Source organism: Nyctereutes procyonoides, unplaced genomic scaffold (assembly GCF_905146905.1).
Source record: "Nyctereutes procyonoides isolate TBG_1078 unplaced genomic scaffold, NYPRO_anot_genome, whole genome shotgun sequence".
Classification (NCBI taxonomy): Eukaryota; Metazoa; Chordata; class Mammalia; order Carnivora; family Canidae; genus Nyctereutes; species Nyctereutes procyonoides.
The window spans coordinates 32,411,957-32,437,139 of record NW_026575082.1 but is presented as its reverse complement, the minus strand read 5'-3'; the positions used below and the strand labels follow the sequence as shown (position 1 = coordinate 32,437,139).

General features: G+C 36.9%; 1 protein-coding gene across 9 annotated transcripts in view; it reads right to left on the bottom strand.

Annotated features, from left to right (window-relative positions):
* The window catches only part of LOC129514591 (glycosyltransferase-like domain-containing protein 1), a 388,336-nt gene that overhangs the window by 170,329 nt on the left and 192,824 nt on the right, over positions 1-25,183 (bottom strand). For all 9 annotated transcript variants that reach the window (XM_055333308.1, XM_055333313.1, XM_055333309.1 and 6 more), the window contains one exon: positions 24,687-24,860. In XM_055333308.1, coding sequence (XP_055189283.1) covers positions 24,687-24,860 — 174 coding nt within the window. The remainder of the gene's footprint in view (positions 1-24,686; positions 24,861-25,183) is intronic.

Below are 25,183 nucleotides of genomic sequence, written 5' to 3'. Positions count from 1 at the left end.
TCCCTACAACTGACATTCAGAAAGGCTGATCCTTCCCTCTATACCTTCAGTCAGCAGTGTTCACCTATCCTGGCTCCCACCATAAGTTCTCACTTCATCTGCATTGCGTCAACATTGACACATTTTCGTCTCCTACTTCACGGGCCAGCCCCTGATCCACACAGTTCGTACCCTCTCCTTTCAAATGCAACCTCACAGAAGCACCAAGTGAAATCCTCAGTGCTCTCTTTTCCCTCTTCCACTTCCTGAATCTTCCAGCTCTAGCCATTCCACCTCTCTTCAACTGGACCCCATTTTCTTATGCCTTAATTTCCATCATTTGGTCCATGCATCTATTCTGAAAAAGAAATATATGAGATACGAAAACTTTTGGTCTCTGAAATTAACACAGTGATACATAATGTTTAAGCACATGGGAATTTGTAGAATTTGTACAATTCTACAAATTATAAAGGAATAATCAAGTAAACTATCAGGGAGCACCAACTTCTCAATGTCTGAATGACATATATCCTAATTCTACTCTGTTAGTGCTTTGCTCCCATTCTGATAAATAACTGACTTGGGTTTTTAAATAGGTCAGTGTGAAGTTAGTTTCTATTTGACAGGCTGATATGGGTATGTTTGCTGTGTAAAAAGTTTGCAAGTTTTGAAATGCCAATTTTCTATACATATACTTCAAATGCTAGTACACACATAATTTAAAGTATTTTAAAGTGCTCAAGATTGATCTAAGACCTATGGCGTACTAATGTTTTAAAAACAACATTTTTCTCCTAACAATCTGGTATGTTATATGGCTTGAAATGTGTTACTGTCCTTCAACATTCATATCAGCTGCAAGTGTTTTCAACTATTATTTTATTTTCTCATTTGTCTTCAACTCTGTAGCGTGCTGCAAAAATGCCATGACATCTGAAAACTGTTACAGTAAGCAGCCACTATATCAATCAGTTCTCTTATGAGTTTCATTTTACAATTCAACTACAAACTGTTGAATGCAAAGATTTATCTGTGTTCAAGGAAACTAAGTATCTCTCTGGTTATTACCAAGATAAAGAACTGGAAATATTTTTAAAACACAGGATATGTCTTACAGCCTTTCTGGCTACATACAAACATTCATAAAAATACGAACATCAATTTTTGAGTTTGGCAAAACAGTGCTGGATGATGTCACATCTGCATTAGCCATAAAAATGTGAATCATGAAAACTCCTGGAGAGCAAAGACTTAATTCTGGATCCACAGAACCTATGAGAACCAGGCACACAGTAGGCTTAAGTAAACATTTCATACATTAATTCTTGAAATTATGCACTAGACAAGCATCTGAGTGTTCAAATATAGACTTGCTAAAGTCTGGGCAAAAGATGTAGATGAATAGCAATAACTAGGTCTCCAGGAAGTGGCATTTGCAGGATTTGTTGGCAGAATTAATTATTTACATAATTGGACAAGAAATTTTGAGGAAGGGGTATCAAAAAGGCAGCAAGCAATTCAGACTGTGTGACCTTGATTCTAATTAGCATGTTCATCTTCACGCCAAACCCCAAAATAGTAGCACCTTAAGCTGTGAGGTGCCCTCGCCTTTCTGAAAAGGTAAGTTCCACTGTGACTTGGAGCATTCCCTTGGATGACAATGCCCTCTCGTTCTTTATCAGACAGGCCGAGCAACGCTTGCCCATCCTCCAAGACACAGCTCCAACATCACCTTCCCTGCAGTCCCTGCCCTAACTCTGGTTCTGACTGGGCCTCACACAGACTGCACGGGTATAGTGACCAAGGGAGCAACACGACAGAAAGGGGAAACATGAATGTCTTCAAGGCCTAGGGCCTGGGCTGGGGGCCAGTCTCACCACTGACGGCCTATGGACCTGACAAGTTACCTGGGCCTTTTATGCTTTGGTTTCCCCATCTGTCAAATAATAAAGAGTAACTGCTTCATAGGATTGCTTTAAGGAACAAAAGAAATCATGAAAAAAAAAAAAAACCCTCAAAACTATCTAAATATGTGTGCTGTTGTTGTTGATTCTCTACTGTTTTTTCTTCTTTACTAAACCCTGAGCCTCCAGAATATAAGCACTCTATATCTGTTTCCTCATACAACAACAAAACACTTAATAATGCCTTTCCTAGAGACTACAAAGTGTTATTTAGAATATAAAATCAATTCGCAAATAGAAATGGCACCGAGTGGTTTTAAATGCTTCACCATGAAAACTGACAAAGTTATCCTTATTACAGGTCATTAGGATGTTAGGTATTAGGTAGCAGATGGTTAAGGAAAGTCACATGATAAAAAATCTCCAAAAATCTTATGAAAGAATGTGAAAGAAAGAAAATGATCTCGTGACATATAATAAAGGTCTGTTGGAATTCAATTCCAATTCCCTCTAGTATCAAATGACCAAAAGTTGTGAAAAACATTTTAAGAAAAGTTCAGTTTTGTTAGCTTTTCACCTTCTTTTGCACGTCACCTTTTCAATCTTCCGGCATACCTCACTGAGACTTCTATACTTATTGCCATCAGGCTTCCCCCAGGTACACACTTAAAGCCTGAGGTGTCTCACACAAGTCCAACTGCCCCAGTATCCGTTATCACCTCTTACCTAAAATTCTTCCACCCTTTGGGATTTCTGACTTCCCGGGGAAGATCAGAAGGTTTGAAAGTTGGAATATCTAAGTTGTGGCTTTAGATCTCAGAGTTAATTATCCATAAAATAGAAGGAAGTTTACCTAGGAAATCTCTAATCTCCATCCTTGTTAAAAAAATAAAAAAATCAATGAGTACATTGCAATAAGATATCAAGAAGGAGGGCAGCCCCAGTGGCTCAGAGGTTTAGGGCTGCCTTCGGCCCAGGGCCTGATCCTGGAGACCCGGGATCGAGTCCCATGTCTGGCTCCCTCCATGGAGCCTGCTTCTCCCTCTGCCTGTGTCTCTGCCTCTCTCTCTCTCTGTGTCTCAAATAAATAAAATATTTTTTTAAAAAAAAGGATATCAAGAAGGAAATGACTTAGGCCAAATTCACAATAAGTCATAAATAAAAACTATACTTATGGACATCTGCTTTTAGGTAGGATCTTTATGGATACATAAAGCTCTGATGAAAGCCACAGATCTTCTCAAAAAAAAATGCACATGTGCACATTCCCACAAAACTTTACATATATCAGCAAGCTCCAACTCCAAACAGGGATTCTAGTTGGTGGCACATCCTCAGGAAATATTAGAGATGTTCAGAGGAAACTTAGAATCCCCTTGGCTACTTCCTAAATCATACCATTGTGAGAGCTACCTAAGCCACAGAAACACAACTGGCTCTACCATCTACTGATCACTATACTGTTTCATCAGGATTACAGTCAAGGTATTTGTTACGTCTAATCAATTTGCTTTTTCCACATTTTCCTATCCTACTTCACCCTCTTTCAAAGGGTCAGTAACTGGGTCAGCATCTCAGTAATAATGATAGTTCCCATACTTACATATAAGCCTCTAAGGCCATACTTTCTTTCCTTTCAATCATTTAGAGGGAACAGCTAAAACTCAGTGTTCACTGTCCCTACCCTCTGGTCAAAGATACCAGTATGCAATGGGAACAAAAAGTATGGAGAAGGAAGGCATTGTGAAAGGAACGTTATTAAATAACTGCAAAAGAATTTCTCCTGGAATACAGACTTGGCTTTATAGGACCTAAGACCATTTTAACAAAAGACATTTATTGCTAAATGTCTATGAAACCCTATAAGGAAATATTTGCAGAAATGTGTGCCAGCATTATAATTTCATGATTAATGGTCTAAGCCCTAAAGTTATTCTTTTCATCTACCTTGGGGTATTTTAAAGTACCCGCGGCAAAGTGGCCCAATATTTATTTCCATGGTTGTCTAAGTCCCTTTTGATACTCTTTTCCCCTTTCATTATCTCCTGAGAAAATGAAGAAGGAGGGAGGGGGAGGAGGGAGGAGGAGGGAATGGGGGGAGGAGGAGAAGAAGTGGGGAAGACAGAGGGAGAAAGAGAAGTAAAAGTTATTCGGTATTCTCAAATTCATGGAGAAAGCCCATCAGGTAAAAAAAAACAAAAAAAAACAAAAAAAACAACAAAAAAAACCCCAGCATTTGAGGAAGATTACTCCCTAAAAAGATGTTTATACAATGTTATGAAATAAATGGGTTTGTAAAAATAGAGATGATTCTTTTTAAATTATAATAATAGTGAACATAATAGAGGAACCAAAGAGTTTAGGATGAAAATTAATGGCACTATTGTTTAAAATAAGAGAATAGGAATATATTCCACATTAACCAGGTTTCTTTAAGCTCCTAATTCCATTTAGCTTGGAAAGACAAGGAGAAAGAGAAGATAAAGCTACACATTTAAAACTGACAAAGGGCAGTACTTCTATGCAATTTATAATTAATCTGTGGGACCATGTGTCAGTAGAATTTATTGAGAAAAATAGTTTAATGCTATTTTATAAGGGTAAGACATTAGAAGAAAAAGTATTGCAATTGAAGTTACACTAGCTAAGAAAATATTATAAGAGCTATTAATCATCAAGATTCAGGTCAAGATGGCTAGTAGCTGAAGTAAAAAAAAAAAAAAAAACAACTGCACAAATGGCCAGGTGAAATGTGGATATTTTATATCTTTCTCTAGGTGTTTCACTTAAGTCACTGCTAAAGAAAAGAATACTCAATGAAATTCTATTTCAGACTATATTTCACCTATTATTATGATCTATGTGGTCACCCTTAAAATTTCAAAAATCATCCTACCACCACCCTTCTCCGTATTGGTAGAATGGACATCTTCTTTCATCTCCTCCATGCAGAGATGGAAATGCTTTACCATGTATTCATGTATTTTATCAGTGGTTTTCAACCTGAGAAGTTCAAAATGTAGAAGAGTCTAGGTTCTGTCTACAGAAATTCAGACTGGGGTAGGGTGCTGCCAGAGAATAAGGATTTTTAAGAATTCCACAGGATTTTAATAGACAGCCTGAGTTGAAAACCACTACACTTGAAGAGTCTGTGCAAAAGGCAATAAGACAACCCCCAAATGCCTAAAATGATGTCACATACACACACGCACACACACTCACGCACATATAGCACAACTCTTCGGGCTAATAAACTCTAAAGACAAACATAACCTGTAAAATTAATAATTTATATCTCTCTTTTTGCATACCATATAAATCATTAGACTGCATCTCAATCATTTTTTAAAATCATCAAATTACATACCTATAAAAATTTTAAATCCATATAAAGAGATTTGGACATACTACTATTAAAGCCTAACTACAAAGCCATGGAAAAGGATGTGTTTTCTGGAAAACAGGATCCAGCTATTATCTATAACTTTCCTCAACTTTCATAGTCCCATTACTATATTGTTCTTACAAGGACGGAATATTATTTTTCTGGCATAAAAGTAAGGTAATAGACACCCTGCATAGTCTTTAAAAGTGAAAAATAGCATTATAGTTAAAGGTCTGTCAGTTCTCCCATTTTAAGGCAGTTTTAGGAATTTTATAACCTAAATATCTGAATTTTCATTCAGATTCAGCATAAATTGGTCTTACAAGGCCTAGATGTAAAATTCAATTTTCATTCATGTTATATGAATATTAAAATTCTTTTAAAATGTAGACAAGTAAATAAACTTCGTTTTTTCCCCCAGTGGGATTTCATCAATAAAAAAGGATATTTTATTATCCTATTTAAAACTTCAAAAGATTGCTTACACCAAGCCTGTTTTATGAAATTGGACAAACAACCAAGTAACAGTATAGAATTCCTCCCTGGAAATTCCTAAGAATTAACAGGAAATCAACTGCCCAAAAGAGTCAGGGCACACTACTATATTTCTAAATATTTGGTTTTTATATTAGATGGATGGACATTTGAAAAAGCAAGCTTAAGTTTCCATATTATCTAAACCAGAATGTATCGAGGTATTTTATAATTCATACCATTGTATGTTGGGAGAAATAAAATAGGGAATACGACAGAGACAAAGGACCTAGGATCAAAACAATCACCACCTTTATTTAAAGAAACTTACAGGTCATTTTGACCAAGTTCACAGAAATAGAGGAACTCTAAACAAGGTGACACATGGTTCTCCTGCTTGAATACTTCCAGCATGTCAAAAAGAAGGACTGCAGAAAACTCTAACAAGCCTTATCAGTAATGATTTTGAAGCACAGAAGAATATACAAATTACCCATACTCTACCCTGTTGCTAGAGGCATTTTAAACTTCCTTCTCAACTGTTCTTTAAAACCCCAGAATGTCCCTAGAGTCGTCCTGCTTTACAGAAGCAAGTGCCACCCGAATGATCTTATTCTCATGTAACTTTGTGGTACAGTTTTAGGAGCACGGATTTCGGAGCCAGACATCAAATCTTCAATTCATAGTTCCACCCTCTATCTGAAATGTGACTATGAGCAAATTACTTATCTTCATATTCTCATACATAAATGTGAGTTTAATATCTAACACAAAAGGTGGTGTCTATTTACTGAGATCTGTGAAATGAATTACGTAGTACCTCACCCATAATTTAGACTGATTACTAATACTAAAATTAACAGGATAAAAGGATCCATTCTCCTGATCTTATAGTCCTTACGAAGCCACAGAGCTGGGTATGCCAGACAGAGGGGGCAGGGCTGAATCCAAAATAACCGAAGAGCCAAGAAGCCACCTTCACTGGGAGCTATCCCTGGTGCTGCTCTCAGACCTGGGGTCCATGTCTCGCCCGGCCCTACTAACCTATGTTCCTCAAGCAAACCAAATTCTGATTGCCAATTTTCACCTTGATTTAGTAACACGTTCCTGTTCTCTTGTGTTCCTGGCCTGAATTCCTATTTGCTTTGCCTAGACACCGATTGGATTTTTTCCCAATGAAAACCCAACCTCATATCAAATTGCTTCCTTCTCTGGACATTTTTTGATTTGAGATTTCTAACCTTATGTTCTTTTTATCTCTAACCTCATTAATGATGGTCATTAAAAAATGGTCACTGTCCCTTTCTTCTAAAATTTTCTCAGGAAAACTTAACTATGTCTACAGCAGTGATTTAAAAAAATATATATCAGGAGGTTCAAAAAGCATTCAAGAGCATCACTAAACCATTCCAGGAAAGTAGCCACTAAGCCTTCGTGCTAGTTTGACAAAAGTCAGCACGAGTGTACGTACTACTTCTCCCATAACTATGCAGACATCACTAATGATGGACTTCTTTTTTTAATCCTGAATTTGGCCTAAAAGTCCTAAAGAAGTTCTAAAAACAGCCACTATGAACCAAAGATGACATGTGAATAGAAACTTACCGATTATCTCTGAGTTAGTATGAACATGTGGGTTTTGAAAAAGAGTTTTTGTTGGTTTGGGGGTTGGGTTTTTTTGTGTTTGTTTTTAAGTCTCAGTTAGACTACTGCTAGAGCATACACTAGTGGTTTGAAGAGGGCAGAAGCACCCTCACAATTCAGATACGTAGAAAGCAAGTACATGGTTATTAATCAGAGCTTTCTCTTCTAAGACTGGAGGTGTTAGCCTTATGTCCTGGATAAATTCCAAGTTAGGTAATTACATTCCGCTTACCTCAACCCCCTAGCAATTTTTTCAAGTGAATCCAGTATTATTCTTCACTTCCTACCCTAACCTGCTGTGTAGTGTTGCAGTGAGCTGTTAAACAGCTGCCATGCTTCACTCTACAGTGGTGACTGTGCTTCACTGTATAATTTGTAACCATTCGCAGTGTGCTTTGAAATCTTTCAGTATGAAAGTGTTACCCTAAAATGCGAGATATCATCATCATTTTAAAGGCATACAGTACAACCGCTTATTTCAGTTAAATTCAGCATAACGTATTTAGAAAATACCTTATTTCACGAAAAACCATAAAACTAGGTTAAAATACCCATGAAACATGCTACAAAGATTATATGAAAAGGTATTTAAAGAAAGCAAACTATTTATCAACTATATGAATATTCTGCCAAAGAATGGAGTAGTAGGAAGAACAAATGCTTAAGACATTTTTATTTGAAAATACATCTGCCTTCATCAGATGGTAAAAATTCCCAATGTCACCCAAGAAAAACAGTGAAGAGAAAAATTGAACGTTAAGTCAATGGGAAATGGAGGAATGCCAACACTTATGGAGAAAGAGATCAAGGATAAAATACAGTTTTTGACATTTTCTTATTTCTCATCAGGACAGCCAGAGAATTATACAAATTCACTATCATGAAGACATTGAATTTTTACTATAGATTGCCTGGGGACACTTGCAGACAGAAATGTACATTTTGGCAGTACTGAAAAAGAGTGTCATGGTACAACCAGGAGAGGCTACTTTAGGTACATGGACTTTCCATAGACTGTTATTCAATGGACATGCTTTTAAGGTCAGTAGTTCTTGGCTGAACAGTGGAAAATCTGGAGAACTTAAAAAAAAAAAAATGCGAGTACATGGGTCCCAGACTCGGAGATTCTGATTTAATTGACCTGGACATCAATTTTTTTTTTTTTTTTTTTTTTTACTGTTCCCCAGGTGATTATAATGTGCAGCCAATGTTGAAAACCACTGCTTGAGGCTATGTTGTACCAACCTGGTTATAATTGTTGTTTGGCTTCCTTTTTTAAGGAGAAATAAATCACATTATTTGAGGCCATGTGTATCATCATACATTATTAATACAGGCCACACAATTAGATACCACAGACATGTTTCATGGTATGATGCTTTATCAACCAGGAGGGGAAAAGGCTTTATCACCCAAGGGTTGTATTTCTGAAAGATCATAATTCTAATGCAATCTGTTTTTGTAGTAACAGGAAGACTTTCTAAAAGAAACAAGAATTCTGAATCTAGGAGGTTTTTGAATTTACAGTTAGCTCTGGGTATATTACCTGTGCTACAGATTTGTCTGCAGCAAGCTATACAATCTCATACCAGCATTTTCCTGCCACATACATCTGAGCCATACCTTCTCTGTTCAGAAAACAAATAATAAGTTATCATATCAATGCTTACTGATCTACTTAAGTAGAAGCACTGCACCCCCAACCAACCTGTACATCCATGAGATATTAAATACCTGCAAGCATGAGCAGAAACAGATTTTCAATCAGTCGAGCACTCAACAATTGCACATAATTATGTGAATAGTTGACTCTGTCTAGAAAGTGAGATGTCATTACACTGACTTTTTTAAATTAAAATAGCCCTGATCCACAAGTGCTAACCCTGAAAAACATCCGTAAACTAAAATACAACAAAGACAGACAAAAGAAGAATAAAAAGTCAACAAAACAGAGCAGGTAAAAAATAACCATAAACAGCAGGAAAGCATACTGGATATCCAAGTACTTGAAACGTGGTAACTAAGGACTTAGATTCTAAAAAGTTATTTTCATGAATCAAATTAGTCATGGGAGAAGGGATGGGGAAAAAAAAAAACGATTAAACATTATAGTGGCGTGTGCATTACACATCAGAGTAAATTAAGCCTTATGTTTTTTAATAGTCACCATAAGATTCAGAAATTAAGGTAGCAACACCTAGCGGTCAGTTCCGATACCTGAGAGTAGCAATTAAAATCAATAAAATAAAACAGAGTAGTAGGTATGATCTTATAGAGGGGAAAGGCCAGGGAAATATGCATAGAAAACATACCATGAGCTATGCAAAACAATTTATCTATGTTCTCTCTCACAGCAACTCTATGATATCATGTGAGGCAAATCAAGGGTCAGAGAAGGTGACATAATTTGACCAAGCTGTACATGTAGAAAATGCCTGAACCAAGACTGAAGGCCAGGTGTGAATGGAAAGTTTTTATTCTTTCCTCTGCACCACACTTCCCTTTATAATACACGTGACTCTTGCCCATCTTGTCATCCTGCTGCCCTCCTTCCTTCACAATTGGGTGTCCACCTACCTAACCAGAACTTCAGTTTGCTCCCAGGGACATCAGTCAGCCATACAAACAAGACTCCAGATAAAAAGAGGGATTCACTAGATACTAAGAAGAGGCAGGACAGGCATATGCCATCATGCAATGGAAATCTTAAGTATCTTCTGTTAATTTACATAAAACTTGCAAAGAAGAAGCATTAAAAAATCAATAGCTGTATTTAATAGTGGTTCACTCAGAAATTGTGATACCAAGTCCCAGAGAAGGGAGATAATAAAAAAAAATGATTTTCAGGTTCTGAGTTACAAATGTCTGAAATTCGTCTTCATTATAGTATTTACGGGAAGAGCAAAAAGTGTTATAAGCAAAGAGAGTTGGCCAGTGAGCATTTTAATCTCAAAACAAGTTACCAAAGAGTTGGACATTTTCAGTGTAAAGTAGCGACAAGTTATAATGCCACTGATATCTCTGAGACTCTTCTAAGAAATTTCTGAATGCCACATATTCCTGGTGAAATAGGTCTGTTTTATCAATGCTCAGCTAATCCTATCCTTCTAATTACGAATACAAAAAAAATAAATAAAAATAAATAAAAATAAATAAAAAATAAAAATAGGGGATGCCTGGGTGGCGCAGCGGTTTGGCGCCTGCCTTTGGCCCAGGGCGCGATCCTGGAGACCCGGGATCGAATCCCACGTCAGGCTCCCGGTGCATGGAGCCTGCTTCTCCCTCTGCCTGTGTCTCTGCCTCTCTCTCTCTCTCTCTCTGTGTGACTATCATAAATAAATAAAAATTAAAAAATAAATAAATAAATAAATAAAAATAAAAAAAATAATTACAAATACAACCAACAACCCTGGCTGCACATTTCTAATAATCTCATGAAGTTTTTGAACTGGCTTCTAATTTGCGACTCTGCTGTGATGGTGATCTATAACCTCAAGTAAAAACCTCTGCTCTAGTTTCTCCAGCTGCAAAATGAAGAAATTAGACTGAAGATCACTAAGAGTTTGTTGTTGCTGTTGTTGTTTTTTAATTTCTTCTGTACTCTCTCAGGACTGAGCCTGTTCTTTTATAAGAAAAAGTCAACTGCCTAGAACAAAACAAAACAATTTTGTCTGCATTTGAATGTGGGTGATATTTTTCTCTGATTTCCCTATTTCAGCTAACAGTACAATTTTAAAACTTTGGCATTTCTTTGAGTTCATTCTCCCCCCTTGTCTGCTATTTCCAACAGAATTCATCACCTAATCCTGAATATTCCACTACCCCATTGTCTCTTGCTTATGTCTTTTCAAATCCATTCTCATCAGCTAAGACAGAAGCTCCCTCTTCAATTAGCAGAAAATAATTATAACATACACTTTAGGATTTGGTATTATAAAATGATTTTGGTATTATAAAAATGAAACGTGGTGGTTTTGAACAGACCCTACTTCTCTCCATAGAATCACGGGGTCTGTTCGGGCTATCAGCTGATATTTTACAGAGCAGATCTGCACTGGGTTTGAGTGGGAAGGATATCTCAAACAGATAAATCAGTTCTCTACATGCAAATGAATTAAGAGCAGCAGTCAATACTCATGAACTTAAGAGCTGAATAGGAACAGGAAGCAATGGACTGGACACTGAATTTCAAATGATAGAGATAGTTCCATGGATATACAAAAATACAACGTACAGGAGAGAAGAGGTGTTAAATTGCTCTTTCTTCTCTTGTCGCTCACTAATTATATATAAATCTTAGTGTGTGGCCAAGGGGAAAATAAGAGAAGAAATTCTACCATTCTCATTTTGTGTCTGTCTAAAGAAAAGGACCAAGGTTTTAGCTTAGAACAATAGGCAAGACTGAACGAAGGGACAAGTGTTTGTGCAACTAATGAGCTTACCTTTAATTAGAGAATTGTAACTAGGTTTCCTAAATTGAATTCTCACTATTATGTTTGCTAATTTTTATAAGTTCCATATTTAATGGTGCTGATACACAAAATTAGAATCTTCCAAGACAAAAAGTGACAATTATTTAATTAAGAACTAGTTTCATAGGAATATTTATTGATAAAAATAAATTTGTAGGTAACCCTGAGTAAAATATAGTAAGAACAAAAACAACCAAACTTAAGGAAAGCTTATGATTTCTAATCATTCCCAGAAGCACCTCTGCAGATAGCTGCCTTTTAATACAAACCTTGTTAGATGTCAGAAAGGTCTACAATTCACCGTATATTAAGCCCAAAGTACAGAACCCCCACAGCATACACGACAAAAGTACACACATAGAATAGTACTTGCATTTAATATTCTTAGCAATATTTCTAAGTAGAATTTTGGTACATAGTCCAATATAGTAAAGATAGGTCAATACTAAAGCAAGCAACACTTTTTAAAATATATATTATTTATTTATTTATTCATGAGAGACACAGGGAGAGAAAGAGAGAGGCAGAGTCCCAGGCAGAGGGAGAAGCAGGCTCCATGCAGGGAGCCTGACATGGGACTCGATCCTGGGTCTCCAAGATCACACCCCGGGCCGAAGGCGGTGCTAAACCGCTGAGTCACCCAGGCTGCCAGCAAGCAACACTTAAATTTTTTTTTTAATTGTAAATTAACATATAGCAAACACCTGTTGCTTCTAAAATTACTGAAGTCATACAGGACCACAATTTGGGGCAAAGTTCTTACTCTATAGAAAATTAAATAAATTACATAGAGGTTAATGAAAGCACTAAAGGTATTTTGAAAATGAATATACAAATTAAAGACAATAATAACAAGTGCCATTTACTTAATTCTCAGTATGTTTTAAGCATTTTAACAAGTACTTTACATACATATCTCATTTAATTTTCACAACAGCCCAATGAGACTGCTATTATTCCCCCTTCTTTACAGATGAAGGGGGAAAATGAGGTGTGAAAGGTCAAACAACTTTCTCAATATCAACCAAGTGGTTAGCAGAAGAGATGTGAAACACAGCTGTGCCTGACATCAAGTCACTCTTCCTAGGCACTATACCATGCTGCAATTATAAACTACTGATCTCAGGAGTCCCTGTCCAAAGGGACAGAAGTGATTCAGTTATTGAACTCCGACAAGACAAAGGAAGGAGTAATTCAATAAATTCCTGCTTATCCGGAAATAAAGAGTTCAAAAGATCTGATATTTTCACAAATTCTACAGTAGGAGAAGACAAGTGAAGACAAATGAACAAATGACAAGAAACAGATACTTTGGATTTACTTGGCAAAAATAAATTTGAGCTTTGTCAAGCATATCAAAAGAAAGAGCAGGGGATCCCTGGGTGGCTCAGCAGTTTAGCACTGCCTTTGGCCCAGGGCATGATCCTGGAGTCTGGGGATCAAGTCCCACATTGGGCTCCCTGCATGGAGCCTGCTTCTCCCTCTGCCTGTGTCTCTGCCTCTCTCTCTCTCTCTCTCTTTCTCTGTGTGCCTCTCATGAATAAATAAATTAACTTAAAAAAAAAAAAAAGAAAGAGCAAATCCAACCAAAATGTCTAAAAATGCAGGTCAGTATAACAAATCACACACAGTTCTAAATAATGACACTGGGGTAAGAGTGGACACTTCCTGCTGGTCAGTTCCATTTAAATGATCTGCCAATATCTCAGGTTCAACATAAAGAACTGAATTCCCCACCTTTACACAAGCAAATCTATTCTCAATTCCAATAGAACAGGTGTTCTCCTAGTCACTACTAGTCAACCACTTAACAGTATTCTCCTAGTCACTCCTAGTCAATCATTTAACATTTCGAGATTATCCAAGATCATTTCTCCATCCATTAAGTTGCCACTATCAACTTGCCAAGTCTACAACCAGCATATTTATGTGTATGTCCTCTTCCTTAGCTCAAGTCTTCAATAACGTACTCTGGTATTTTTTAAAACCTGTTTCTCTGCATACTGTTTTCTTTCCCATCAATACTCTATTTAACAATTAACAAATTCCCCATTTCGTGATCTAACAGTGGCTCCCAAATGACTATCAGCTAAAGTCCAAATTCTTCAGCCTTAATTCCCATCTCTAATCTTGCTACCTCTTCACCCACTTGAGTCAAAGGTAATTAATCTCTTCTAGGCCCAGAGATCATTCACTGCCATAAATCTGGTTGTAACTATTCTCTCTCCATAATGTGTGCTTGCACATCCTCTAACCCACTCTCCTTTTCCTCAGAGTAAGAAATAACATGGCATTAATGAAAGCAGCATATTGAAGCCAGACAGTTTTGGTAGCTGTACAATTTCAGGCAAGCTTAACCTTCTGAACCTCACTTTTCCCACTTGTAAAATGAGGATAATAGTACCTAGCTTGCAGGGGTTTGGTAAAGATTAGAAGTCATATACATAAAGTGCATGCCCAGAAAAGGCAGTTGATAAATGATAGCCAGTATTATTATGCCCAAAGCTGAGTCAGTCTTTAATGCCCAGATTAAATGCCATAAAAAGCACTTGTGTTCTTTTTTCTATCTTAAACTTAAAGACACCTGATTATGCCTATCATTTCTACAAAGCTCTTATGATTAAGGACCCTGTCTTCTATATCCTTATATCCTGGAATACCTTCTATTTACCATACAAATAGCAAGCTTTTAATAAATGTTGGGTGAACAAGGCATGAATAAATCTCAAAGGACTAAACTACTGTTAAGTATATTTTATTGCATCTGATTACTCTGAAACATATTTTTAAAGAATTTCCTATAAAGTGTTTTAGATGGAATTTCTGTGGAATGAGCCATTCTGTGTTAAGAGATTATTCTGGGAGTTTACTGCTGAATGGTACATTCCAAATAATTTATTGTTTTAGTGGAAAACTATCTAAAACACTCTCCAGCACTCTTCACAAGAACACTGAACAACTACAATAACTTCTGCACCGATCACCCCACACACCATTCCACACTGTAGCGTCACAAGGAATGCATACGTATCACAGGTGCCAGGCAGATGTGGAAACAGCCCGTGTAACTGGCCAAGGCACTGCTGAATTATGCCCTCTCATGTGCTGCGGTTATGTGGATTGATAGGATATAACACAGTCCTTAGCCCTTGTCTGAATTACTGGCAATCTTTAGAGCCTCGGATGTTTTACAAAATTATTAGGGTTTTCAAAATTTTGTCCCCCCTCACTTTTGAGGTTGGAATCATGCTGAATGGGTGTCAAACATAACCAAAAAGCCTGTCAAACATAACCAAAATGGTGATGATGGGAGTATAAATAAAATCACTACCATTTACTAAACATTACTAGGTTGTAGGCACAGAGCTCAGTCAGCACATTGTAATAATTATCTGAATTGCACAATAAATCCAAGAGGTGGGAACTATTTCGATTCCCATTTTGCAGATGGGAACACAGAAGTTCTAGGAGGTTAAGTGATTTGCTCTACGCTGAGCAGTAGTAGTAAGTGGTATAAGACAAACTAGATTGCTGTGCACCATCCTGCTGACTCCCACTTTTTATGCAGCATTACCCCAAATGGAATGATTTGAATTGAGTGCCTTTTAGGAAGATAACCAAAGCTTGGTCTTTTAAACATCAAAGTAGTTTATTTGAAATCTTTCTAACATGCATTTACATAGCCCTCATGTAATGAACAGAGTACATAACATAAATTGTTCTTGCCTGGATGGATCTACATTGATGATCATTCCTTACGCTATAGAAAGCTTAGTAACGGCCTCTAAGCCCACGAGGGGAAGAGATCCTAAGTGGCCTTTTGCTGAATTCCCCTCAACTATGGTTTAAGTTTGTCGAATGATATTCATTCTCATTTTGTAGCAGCCCTGCTCCACGATTCCTTTTGGATGGATGATGTAGTCCCTAGCTAAGCATGTTCTCTGATTTTTAGGTATTCCTCCGCCCTGTGATCTGTGGCCTTTGCTTCTTGCCTCCCAGATTACTTTGGACAGGACAATGAGGAACTTTAAAAAAAAAAAATGTACATCAAGTCTCTGATGTACAATGATGCCAAACATTCTCTATACTTGAGAACAGGGGTAAATCATCTTATAAAAGGATAATTTTTGTTGCTGCTGCTGCTGCTGAATTTAGAGCACTTCTTTTGGGTAGGGTTATTGTTATTGTATAAATTGAAGAGAGCAGAAATCTAATTGCAGTAATTAGGCATTAACATGAATGATAATTTCACTAAAAATACGAGTTTGAGTAAGCAAGAGTTTGTTCTTTGTAACTTCAGGCCAACAAAGGAATTGTATATATGCTGAAACCAAACTCTTTTCTTAACAAGAATAGTAAGAGGAAGATGGTTAGAATATAACACAGCATGAAAGATTTGCATTAGATATAAAGGAGATTTCGTGAAAGTGAGTGGTGTTAAACATTGGAATGATTTATCAAAAGTTTTTTTTTAGTACCGTGATTCTATAAAAATTTTTTTAAATGACATTCAAACGAAACACATTTTTGCATTCATTTTGAAGAGCCAAAATAATTGTTAGCAAATATGGATATGTTTAAATTTGTAAAAGCAAAACTTTTCTTCTTCTACTTCAAACCTAGATTAATATTCAAGAAGATAGTACCCACTTCATTATTTCACACAGCAAAGGCAGTATTTTATTAATATGTCTAACTAGTGCTTTCTCAAAATATCTGAGAAATATGACCACATGTGGTAAGAAGATTAAGGTGTTTTCTGGCAACCCCGCCAAAAGCAGAACTCTTGACTGCAGAAAACAAAGTTTTCTGGTGGGAGCCATGGGGGCTGCCTTCTGTCCTATCAATCCCCGAATTCTCAAATTACAGATCTGCTGTTGTTTTCTGACACATCTGCTTTGCAATGTAAAATAGCGTTTTTTTTTTAATAAGAATTCTTCAAAAAGCCCTTAGGCTCCTCGCCTTTGTTTGCACAGCCTGAGAGTTTTCATTTAAAGTTTTCACACTGTTTTTAAAATTCTCCGTTTTTGTTTCTAAAATAGTTACGTGAAGTCCATAGACCTCTGTTCTAGCATCACATTTTAGCAACATAGGTGGAGAGGTACACGCAGAGAAATTCTTACGGTTTCCATAACTGAGATTACTCCAAATGACCAACATTGTTTTCCTCTCTCCTTTGCTGTCAAAAACGCAGTACAGAGGAGGAAAGCAGAGATGCTTTTTATATAATTCCGATTCCCAGGATACAATATCTATTCTGAAATGAGGAAACTCACAGGTAAAACCTACTACTGTTCATTCAGGCAACTCTGACAAACCAATATTGTGGGAAATAGGAAAACATAACAAAATGATTACAGAAGCATATGAAATTGTTCTCTATTGATCACAAGATTGATACTTGATATTCTCTGTGATGACTAAATGGAATCTGAACCCCAGGAAAGAGCTCCTATTTTTCCATCTAAAGTATACATTCTTCAATTTGTTCCAAGTCCAAACTTCAACTCCTAAGGAAATACCATCCACTCATCCCTTCATTAAAAAATAAATGATTTTTTATGGTCTCCCCTGGAAACACACACATTTGATCAATTATGTGTAACTATAATAAAGAAATTTAAGCTTCTTTCGCAATATAATGGCACTGAGAACGCAAACATGATAAATATATACAAGTATCAGGACTTGACAGTCTTGAGCCTTTATCTCTTCACCTTTAATCCAACTGAATGTTACTTGAAGCAGAGGATATCTACTTTGACATTCCCACTCATGGCTCCCTGATGGAATTTCTTGGGAAAACCTGATCTTTTTCAAGGATAAAAATATCACTTTGTAATCCACTATATTTGTATAATACATTCTTATGCGATCCAATTTGTTGGGAGTGGGGATAATCTCACTCTATGAAAATCATGAATGGTCCCTCAGCACCAAATCCTGTAGGGGAGACAGATGGAAGAAGTGTGATGATAGGCTGACACAGTCAACTCCATCCTAAACATCTAATGTGATGGATTAGGCACAGCCCAATAAGACAGGTGCCATGCTATAAGCTAACTTGTAAGGGAAGAGAGTTTGGAAAAATTAGAGATATTTACAAGTAGAAAAAAATGTTTTTTCTGATACACAAAATAATGGTCTGAGCCTATTACTGTTTTCTTAATGTATTCTTTTTTCTATTCTGCTTCTTTGGGCCTATCTTCAATTTACTATCAGATTTTTTTTTTTTTTAATTTCTCATTCCTCTTCAGGTATCCTCTTTTTAAATACTTCAACCTTTTAAAAGTCTGCTTTCTTTCTTTTTCTTTTTTTTTTTAAGATTTTTAATTTATTTATTCATGAGAGACAGAGAGAGAGAGAGAGAGAGGCAGAGACACAGGCAAAGGGAGGAGCAGGCATCATGCAGGGAGCCCGATGTGGGACTCGACCCCAGGTCTCCGGGATCACACCCTGAGCTGAAGGCAGCACTGAACCACTGAGCCACCCGGGCTGCCCAAAAGTCTGCTTTCTAAAGCCTTGAGTCCTTTCTTTCATAACGTTACCATAACATGCTCCCTTTTACTCAATATTTCTGTTGATTCTCTTTTATAAATCATTTGTTCTTCACTGGTCAGAGTCAAATGCCAGGGAACAGAACCTCTTTGGGGGGCACAGCCAATATAGAAAAAATCGTTAAGAATTTAGGTTCTAAAATCGGATAAAAAAATGTTTGATCTCTTGTTTTACCTTTACTATCTGTATGACTGTCGGCAAAAAGTTGTTTCTATTCTCTATGGCTGAGTTTCTTCAACTATAAATGGAAAATAGCTTTCAGGATTGTTGGAAGAATAAAATGCTAAAATACACAGAACAAGCTTAGCACAATGTAGGGCTAAAATAAGAACCAGTAAGGTTAACTGTTATGGTTAACTCTACCTTCTAAAGATGACTGTCAGAAAGCAAGTTGCAAATTCCTCTGATGTTCTGATTTCATTAGACCGAGAGTTGCACCAAGGCCTGGTGCAACTAAAATCCCCTAGTTGTACTCAGCCTTGCCTGTTTGGCAGTTACGTGACCTAGAGTAGGAAAATACCGGTTTTCTCTAGCCAATGTCTAACTCTGTTGGCTGCAGGACTGCTTCCTTTATTCTTTATATCACATAGCCATCAGCACCATGGAGTTCCACGTGAAATCTGCCTTCTTGATAAATATACAGTGAAATTTCCTTCATTTTCAATCTAATCTCTACCCTCTAACACAGCATAGACTTCCTAGTCATGAGTCTCATCTCAACAAGTCTTGAGGTCATATTTATCTTCTAGCATGCCACAAGATGAATGTTTGTAGTCCTTCAGAATTCATGTTAAAATCCTACCCTGCCCCCATATGTGATGGTAATAGGAGGTGAGGCCTTTTGGAGATAATCTCATCATGAAGGTGGATACCTCATCGATGGGATTAGTGCCTTTATAAAGAGACTCCAGAGACCTCCCTCACTCTCTTCATCATATAAAAACACAGCACAAACACAGAAACCAGAACTTCACCAGACACCAAATCTGCCAGAGGCTTAATCTTGGACTTGTCGAGCTCCAGAACTATGAGAAATAAACTCCTGTTGTTGATTAGCCACCCAGTCTACGGTATTCTGTTACAGCAGTCAAAACAGGCTAAAGCATGGTATTAATATTGCAAATTAGGTCTTGTTGACCACTGATCATCTGGCAGGCCTGGATGCCTTCAGTACCAGAGGAGCTAATGTATATGCCAACAGCAAGGGGAGATCTAGTCCATAAAATGGCTCCAATCAGGAAGATCTAAAAAAGAAAGCCTACTGAAATATTCCCTGGTCATCTAAGCTTACAGATATTACAACTGTATGGGAAGGGTTTAGACGTTCACTGTCTTCCTTTAGGTGAATATGGCTCGTGTACATTCTAGAGCGAGGCATGATGTTCTACCTGCATTTGCTATTATTTATAATTTCTGCCAACAATGGGTTATGCACTTCCCTCCATTCTTACACAGGATTTACTGGCTATCATTTCATCTTTTTTAATACATCACAGCCATCCATGTGATGTACAAGCTGTACAATCATGGAGAAATGTCTGCAGGGGTTCTTCAATGTGCACAGTTGCCTGCCCTGCCATAGAATGGCTCCAGGCTGCTAGGCTTTTTCACTTCTCATATATATTTTTTTAATAGTTTATCTCTCTCCTTCCTTGCTGTCGAGCTGTCAGTCAGCTGTCACTTCTTACTGCTGTCAGTGAGCCTGCCTTTATCGCACCCCCAATGTGATGCTGCTAATCTGCTGTCAGCTGAGAAATCAGATAATCAAGACCTCTGAAATTGCATTCACAATATGTGGTGGGCTGAGCACAGGATGGAGATTTTGAGATATGAGTTCCAGTTCTTGTTCTGTCTGTATCTAGCTGTGTGGTTACCAGGAGACACTTAACTTCTCTGAACCTTAGTGCTTCCACCCACAAAATAAGGAGCAGAATCTGTGTGTGTGTGTGTGTGTGTGTGTGTGTGTGTGTGGCAGAGACAGAGACAAAGAGAGACAAAGAGGAAAGGAAAGAGATCTCATCCAAACTTGGGATTCTAACTTTCTCTGGCTACTAGAAAGAACATATGAAACTTTTCTGTGAGTTAACAGAATGCAGAATGGGGTACCACTGACTCTTTAATTGTCAAATTTCAAGGATATGTTTTAGTCATCACTTTATTTAACCTTGGTCCTCTGAATTCACTACTGACCTCATCTTCTTAAAGCCCTCATCCCTTTGCTCCAGAGGATAATTCTCTCAGTTTTGGCCTCCTGACTCTTTCTGTCTCCTTTCAATCCTGGGCTCTTCCTCCATCAACCCCAAAGGCCAGTCTGAAGTTCAAAGCCAGGGTAATGATGAGAAACCAGCAACAAGCCCGAGAAGTAGCAACCTGAGCGTCCTAGGAATCAACTGAAGAATATGTCACGGTGTGTCAATGCTGCTGAAATGTTAAAGAAGATGAGCACTGAGAATTGATCCCAGGATTTAGAGAGGCATGGAAGTCACTGGTAACCTTGACAAAAACAGTTTCAGTGGAGTAGCTATAAGAGGGAACAGTAGGAATAAAAATGGAAGCAAGTATAAACAACTCTTTCAGGAGCTTTTGCTACTAACAGAGAGAAAAGGAACAGGCAATAGCAGAAGGGTGAAGTGGAATCAAGAAAGAACTTTTTAATTTTAAAGATGTGAAACAAATGGCATATTTCTTATGCTAACAGTAATGATCCAAAAGACAGAAAAACTGATGATGCAGAACAAGGAAGGACAGATTGCTAGGACAGTGGTCCTTAGGTATGTACGAAGGAGGGACTCTGGTGGAGGCAAGGACCTTACAGAAAAGCAAAGTCACTTCATCCATATTAATAAGTGTGAAGATAAAGAAGATGCACCTAGAAGTACATGGACGGGCAGATGTGGCGGTGGCAGCATATACAAATTCTCTGCAGACTGCTTCTGTTTTCTCAGTCATGATCTGAGAATGAAGATATAATATTTGTTATCAGAAGTTTACAAAGCAAGAAAAATGCATGATTAGTTATCTAGACGATGGGAAATGTGGTCTGCTTGCCAGGCAGCTCAGAGGGACCATATGAATTCAGAGTAGACTAATAAGTATAGCTGGATGTTTCCCTCCTAATTAGATTAAAGGAAAAGTGCCAAAGAGAAAAAAAGAGACTATATGCAAGACAGCAAGTAACATGATCAAATATGTTGGTTGAGTCAAGGAGGAAGGAGCAAACTTGGGACAAGAAAAGAATCAAAATAAGGAGTTGGCTCCATCAATGGATGGTAGGTTCCTGTGAGGCCCAAAGACTGAGTCAGGATGAGAAACAGGATAATAAATGAACCTCTTTATATTAGGCTGCTCCTTTGGCAGGGTTCTCCATTTTCATGTGCTGATTAAGAGAGGGTAGAGAGGAAGAGGGTGCTTTATATTCAGCTGGCAGTAAATGTGCTAGGTTATATAACAGTGGGAGTGGGGAAATTAATAAGATGAAGTTGTCTTTACTACGGGGGCTATTATATACCAGGCATTTCACATATGCATTATTTCATTTAGTCACTACGCAATGCCTATGAGGTGATAAGGTAAATATAATCATAATATTAAAGAACCTAAGTTCAGGGTCATTACACTGACATAGGTCATAGAGCTAGTAAGTGGTAGTTAAGACTCAAATACATGTAAGTACACCTCCAGTGTTTAAGAGCTTTCCTATCTCCAAATGTTTAATACACATGATAGTTTGTTTTTTAAAAAAATATATTTATTAATTTATTTAGAGCATAAACAGGGGGAGGGGCAGAGGGACTGAAGAGGGAATCTCAAGCCAACTCCCTGCTGAGTACAGAGCCTGATGGAGGGCTTGATCTCATAACTCTGAGATCATGACTTAAGCCAAAACCAAGAGTTAACTGACTGAGCCACCCTGGCACCCAAAATACATATAATGATAGTTTAAAGTGATATTCTTTCTTGCTATTATTTTTCTGGTCCATGAGAAAGACAAGGCAGTGAGGAGTGAGGAGGGCAATAGGTAACAGCAGTTGCCAGGAAGCCCAATATTACTGACATCCTATGTGACCAACATGCTCTGAATTTTAACTGTTATAAGCTTTAGAAATCCTCATATTTTTTGCTGAAATACAGCTTTTCCCCTTCTCTGACTAATATCCATTATAGTATACACATTGCATTATAGCATATTGTATTAATAATTTAATTACATCTTCTACTTTGTTTTTACTTAAATTTATTTTTGCCATGACCAAATAATATTTATATAGGGAGAAAGATAGAAGCATTTAAAAGTTTTTTTTTTTAATCATCTTGGTTATGTTGCCTTTGGAATTACTAAATATTTTTCAACATCTCAACAAAATAATACTCTTTTAAGACTGCAGGCATTAGAATGATTGTCATTCATGCAAATAATCACTTACTTACACTATATGAGTTTGGGTTGGATAAAGCAAATTACCATTTGAAAATAATTCAAATAACACTCTGGGCTAAGACCTTGCTTATGAATGTTATCTTGGCCACAATATTTCTTAACCTTTTTCCATTTAGCTAGATTTATTTATGGTAATATAGTCCAAATTAATAAACTATTCAATTGCCACAGGTGTATTAAACATATGATGTTGTAAGGATATATCAGATGCAAATGAATTTTAAAACATATTATTTATCTGGAATTCTATAGTGGTAATAATTAAGATGTAGTATAATCACCTACTCAAAGATGTACATTTTGAGTATATATTATATGAAAACCTTGAAAACATGTCACAAAATAAAGTTAATATCTTAAAAGTATGACCTAAAATATAAACTGTGTTTTAACTAATCATAGATCTGAAGGATAACAATTATATTTTCCAAAAGTTGAAATTGTCTCATCCCACATATTATATATATATATATGCACAAATACACATTATTTATGCATATACATATTTATACATATACAAATATATAACTGGAAATCAATCTTGATCTTAGCTTCATTTGGCCTGAGAGTTGTCAAAACTGCAAATAAACAATTAAATGTTTTTGACAAATAACCTATAATGATAGGAAGCTTGAAGAGTTAAACAGAAAACTGAATAAAAAATCATAGAGTTTAAACTTTAATTGAGTCTGTGACCATAGTCAGCAGTGTGAGTACAAGCCAGTCTTTGCTTCTCCGGGCCTCTGCAATCTGAACTCCATAAAGTAAGAATTGGGCAAGGTTGTCTGACTTAAATTTTATGACTCACTAACTTGATTTGGTATTAGGCAGATTTTTCTTCAATGAAATATTAACTAGTAAAACACTCAAATAAATCAGCATTAAGAGTGCTGATGAGGACTACTGATCCCACAGCAAAATCTGGGTGAACTCAGTAAATCTAGAACACAGAGAGTAATTCAGACCTCCTGCATAACATGCATAGACATTAAATTGTTTCCTGCCTTCATTTCAGGGATGGGGAAGAAACAGCTGTCCCTGAACTTCTTTTAAGGGCATCATGAGTTACAAACAGCAGCATCCCCAGCTAGTATGAGTCCCACTGAAGTAAACTTTCTGTTCACATGGGGGAAATATTCCTACTGGTGATAAAAACCATTTTGCTAGGTTTAATCAGAAGTGAAAAGGAATTTGAGAATGTTCCCTTTGAGCCACATCATCCACTGCTAATTCAGGGTGGGCCCAGCAACAAGGGTAATAAAAAATGTCCTTAGTAACAGAGGAAGAGAAATGGCAATTAAGTGTATTTGCAACCTAATGTGGAAGACTTACTCTTAATTAAGACAATATGAATAAAAGAAATGGAACAAGGAAAAAAATAGAAGAAAATAGCATGGGAAATGAAAGTAACCCAAGCAGTGAAATTTAACATTGATTTACTTAGAGTGGTTGCTATATACATATAAATCCATGGGCATAAGCTGAATGCAAAGGTTGAGAAATATGCTTGACAATGACTTCTGTAACAAAACAACAAATAAAGAAACAAGACAGTAAGTGTCAAAAAAGCCAATGCAGCTTGCTTGAGGAAACCAATAAATAACGGAAAACAAAGGATGAACTCAATATTAGAACTAAACATTCAGTGATTGGTTGGACACAGGACTATTTAAAATGTTTGTAAATCACAGCATGTTGAAATAGAACTCGATTCTCTAATTAACCATGCTCATGCTGAAAAGTTATAATTGGCAAGAATGCCACCAATTTCTATACATTTGGGGAATAATTTATGACACAATATTGAAAATGGAGTCAAACATACCGACCTGCTCACATCAGGAAACCTGATGGGAAAGTAAATAACTTGGCACTTAGGTCTGATGATGCTTTCCAGATCCTTGGGTCTGTGATCAGGAATCAGCTTCATAAATTTTCCAATAGAGGTGAGAAATGACTCCATGTTAAAAATCGAGTTGAATACCACCACGTCAGCCACCAGGCTGTAAAGGGAAGGGATAAAAGCAAACGATGAACCCACAGTAATTCATAGTTATCTTTTATAAGCCTAAAACCTCTGTGTTAATCAGAGTTTATACTGTACTTGGGTTTGCAAAGAACTCTACACTTCCCATCAGTATTTACTACATCGCTTCTAATAGATAAGTTAGTTTCATTCCCATTCCATCATGGTAGGTTAGATTGCTGGCATCAGGGAGGAAAGGTAAGAGAGGAATTAAATGATTTATTGGGTTCTTATGAGGCTTCAAGCAAAGTTTATTTATTTTTTATTTTTTTGCAGTGTCAGGATTTTCTATATTATCAA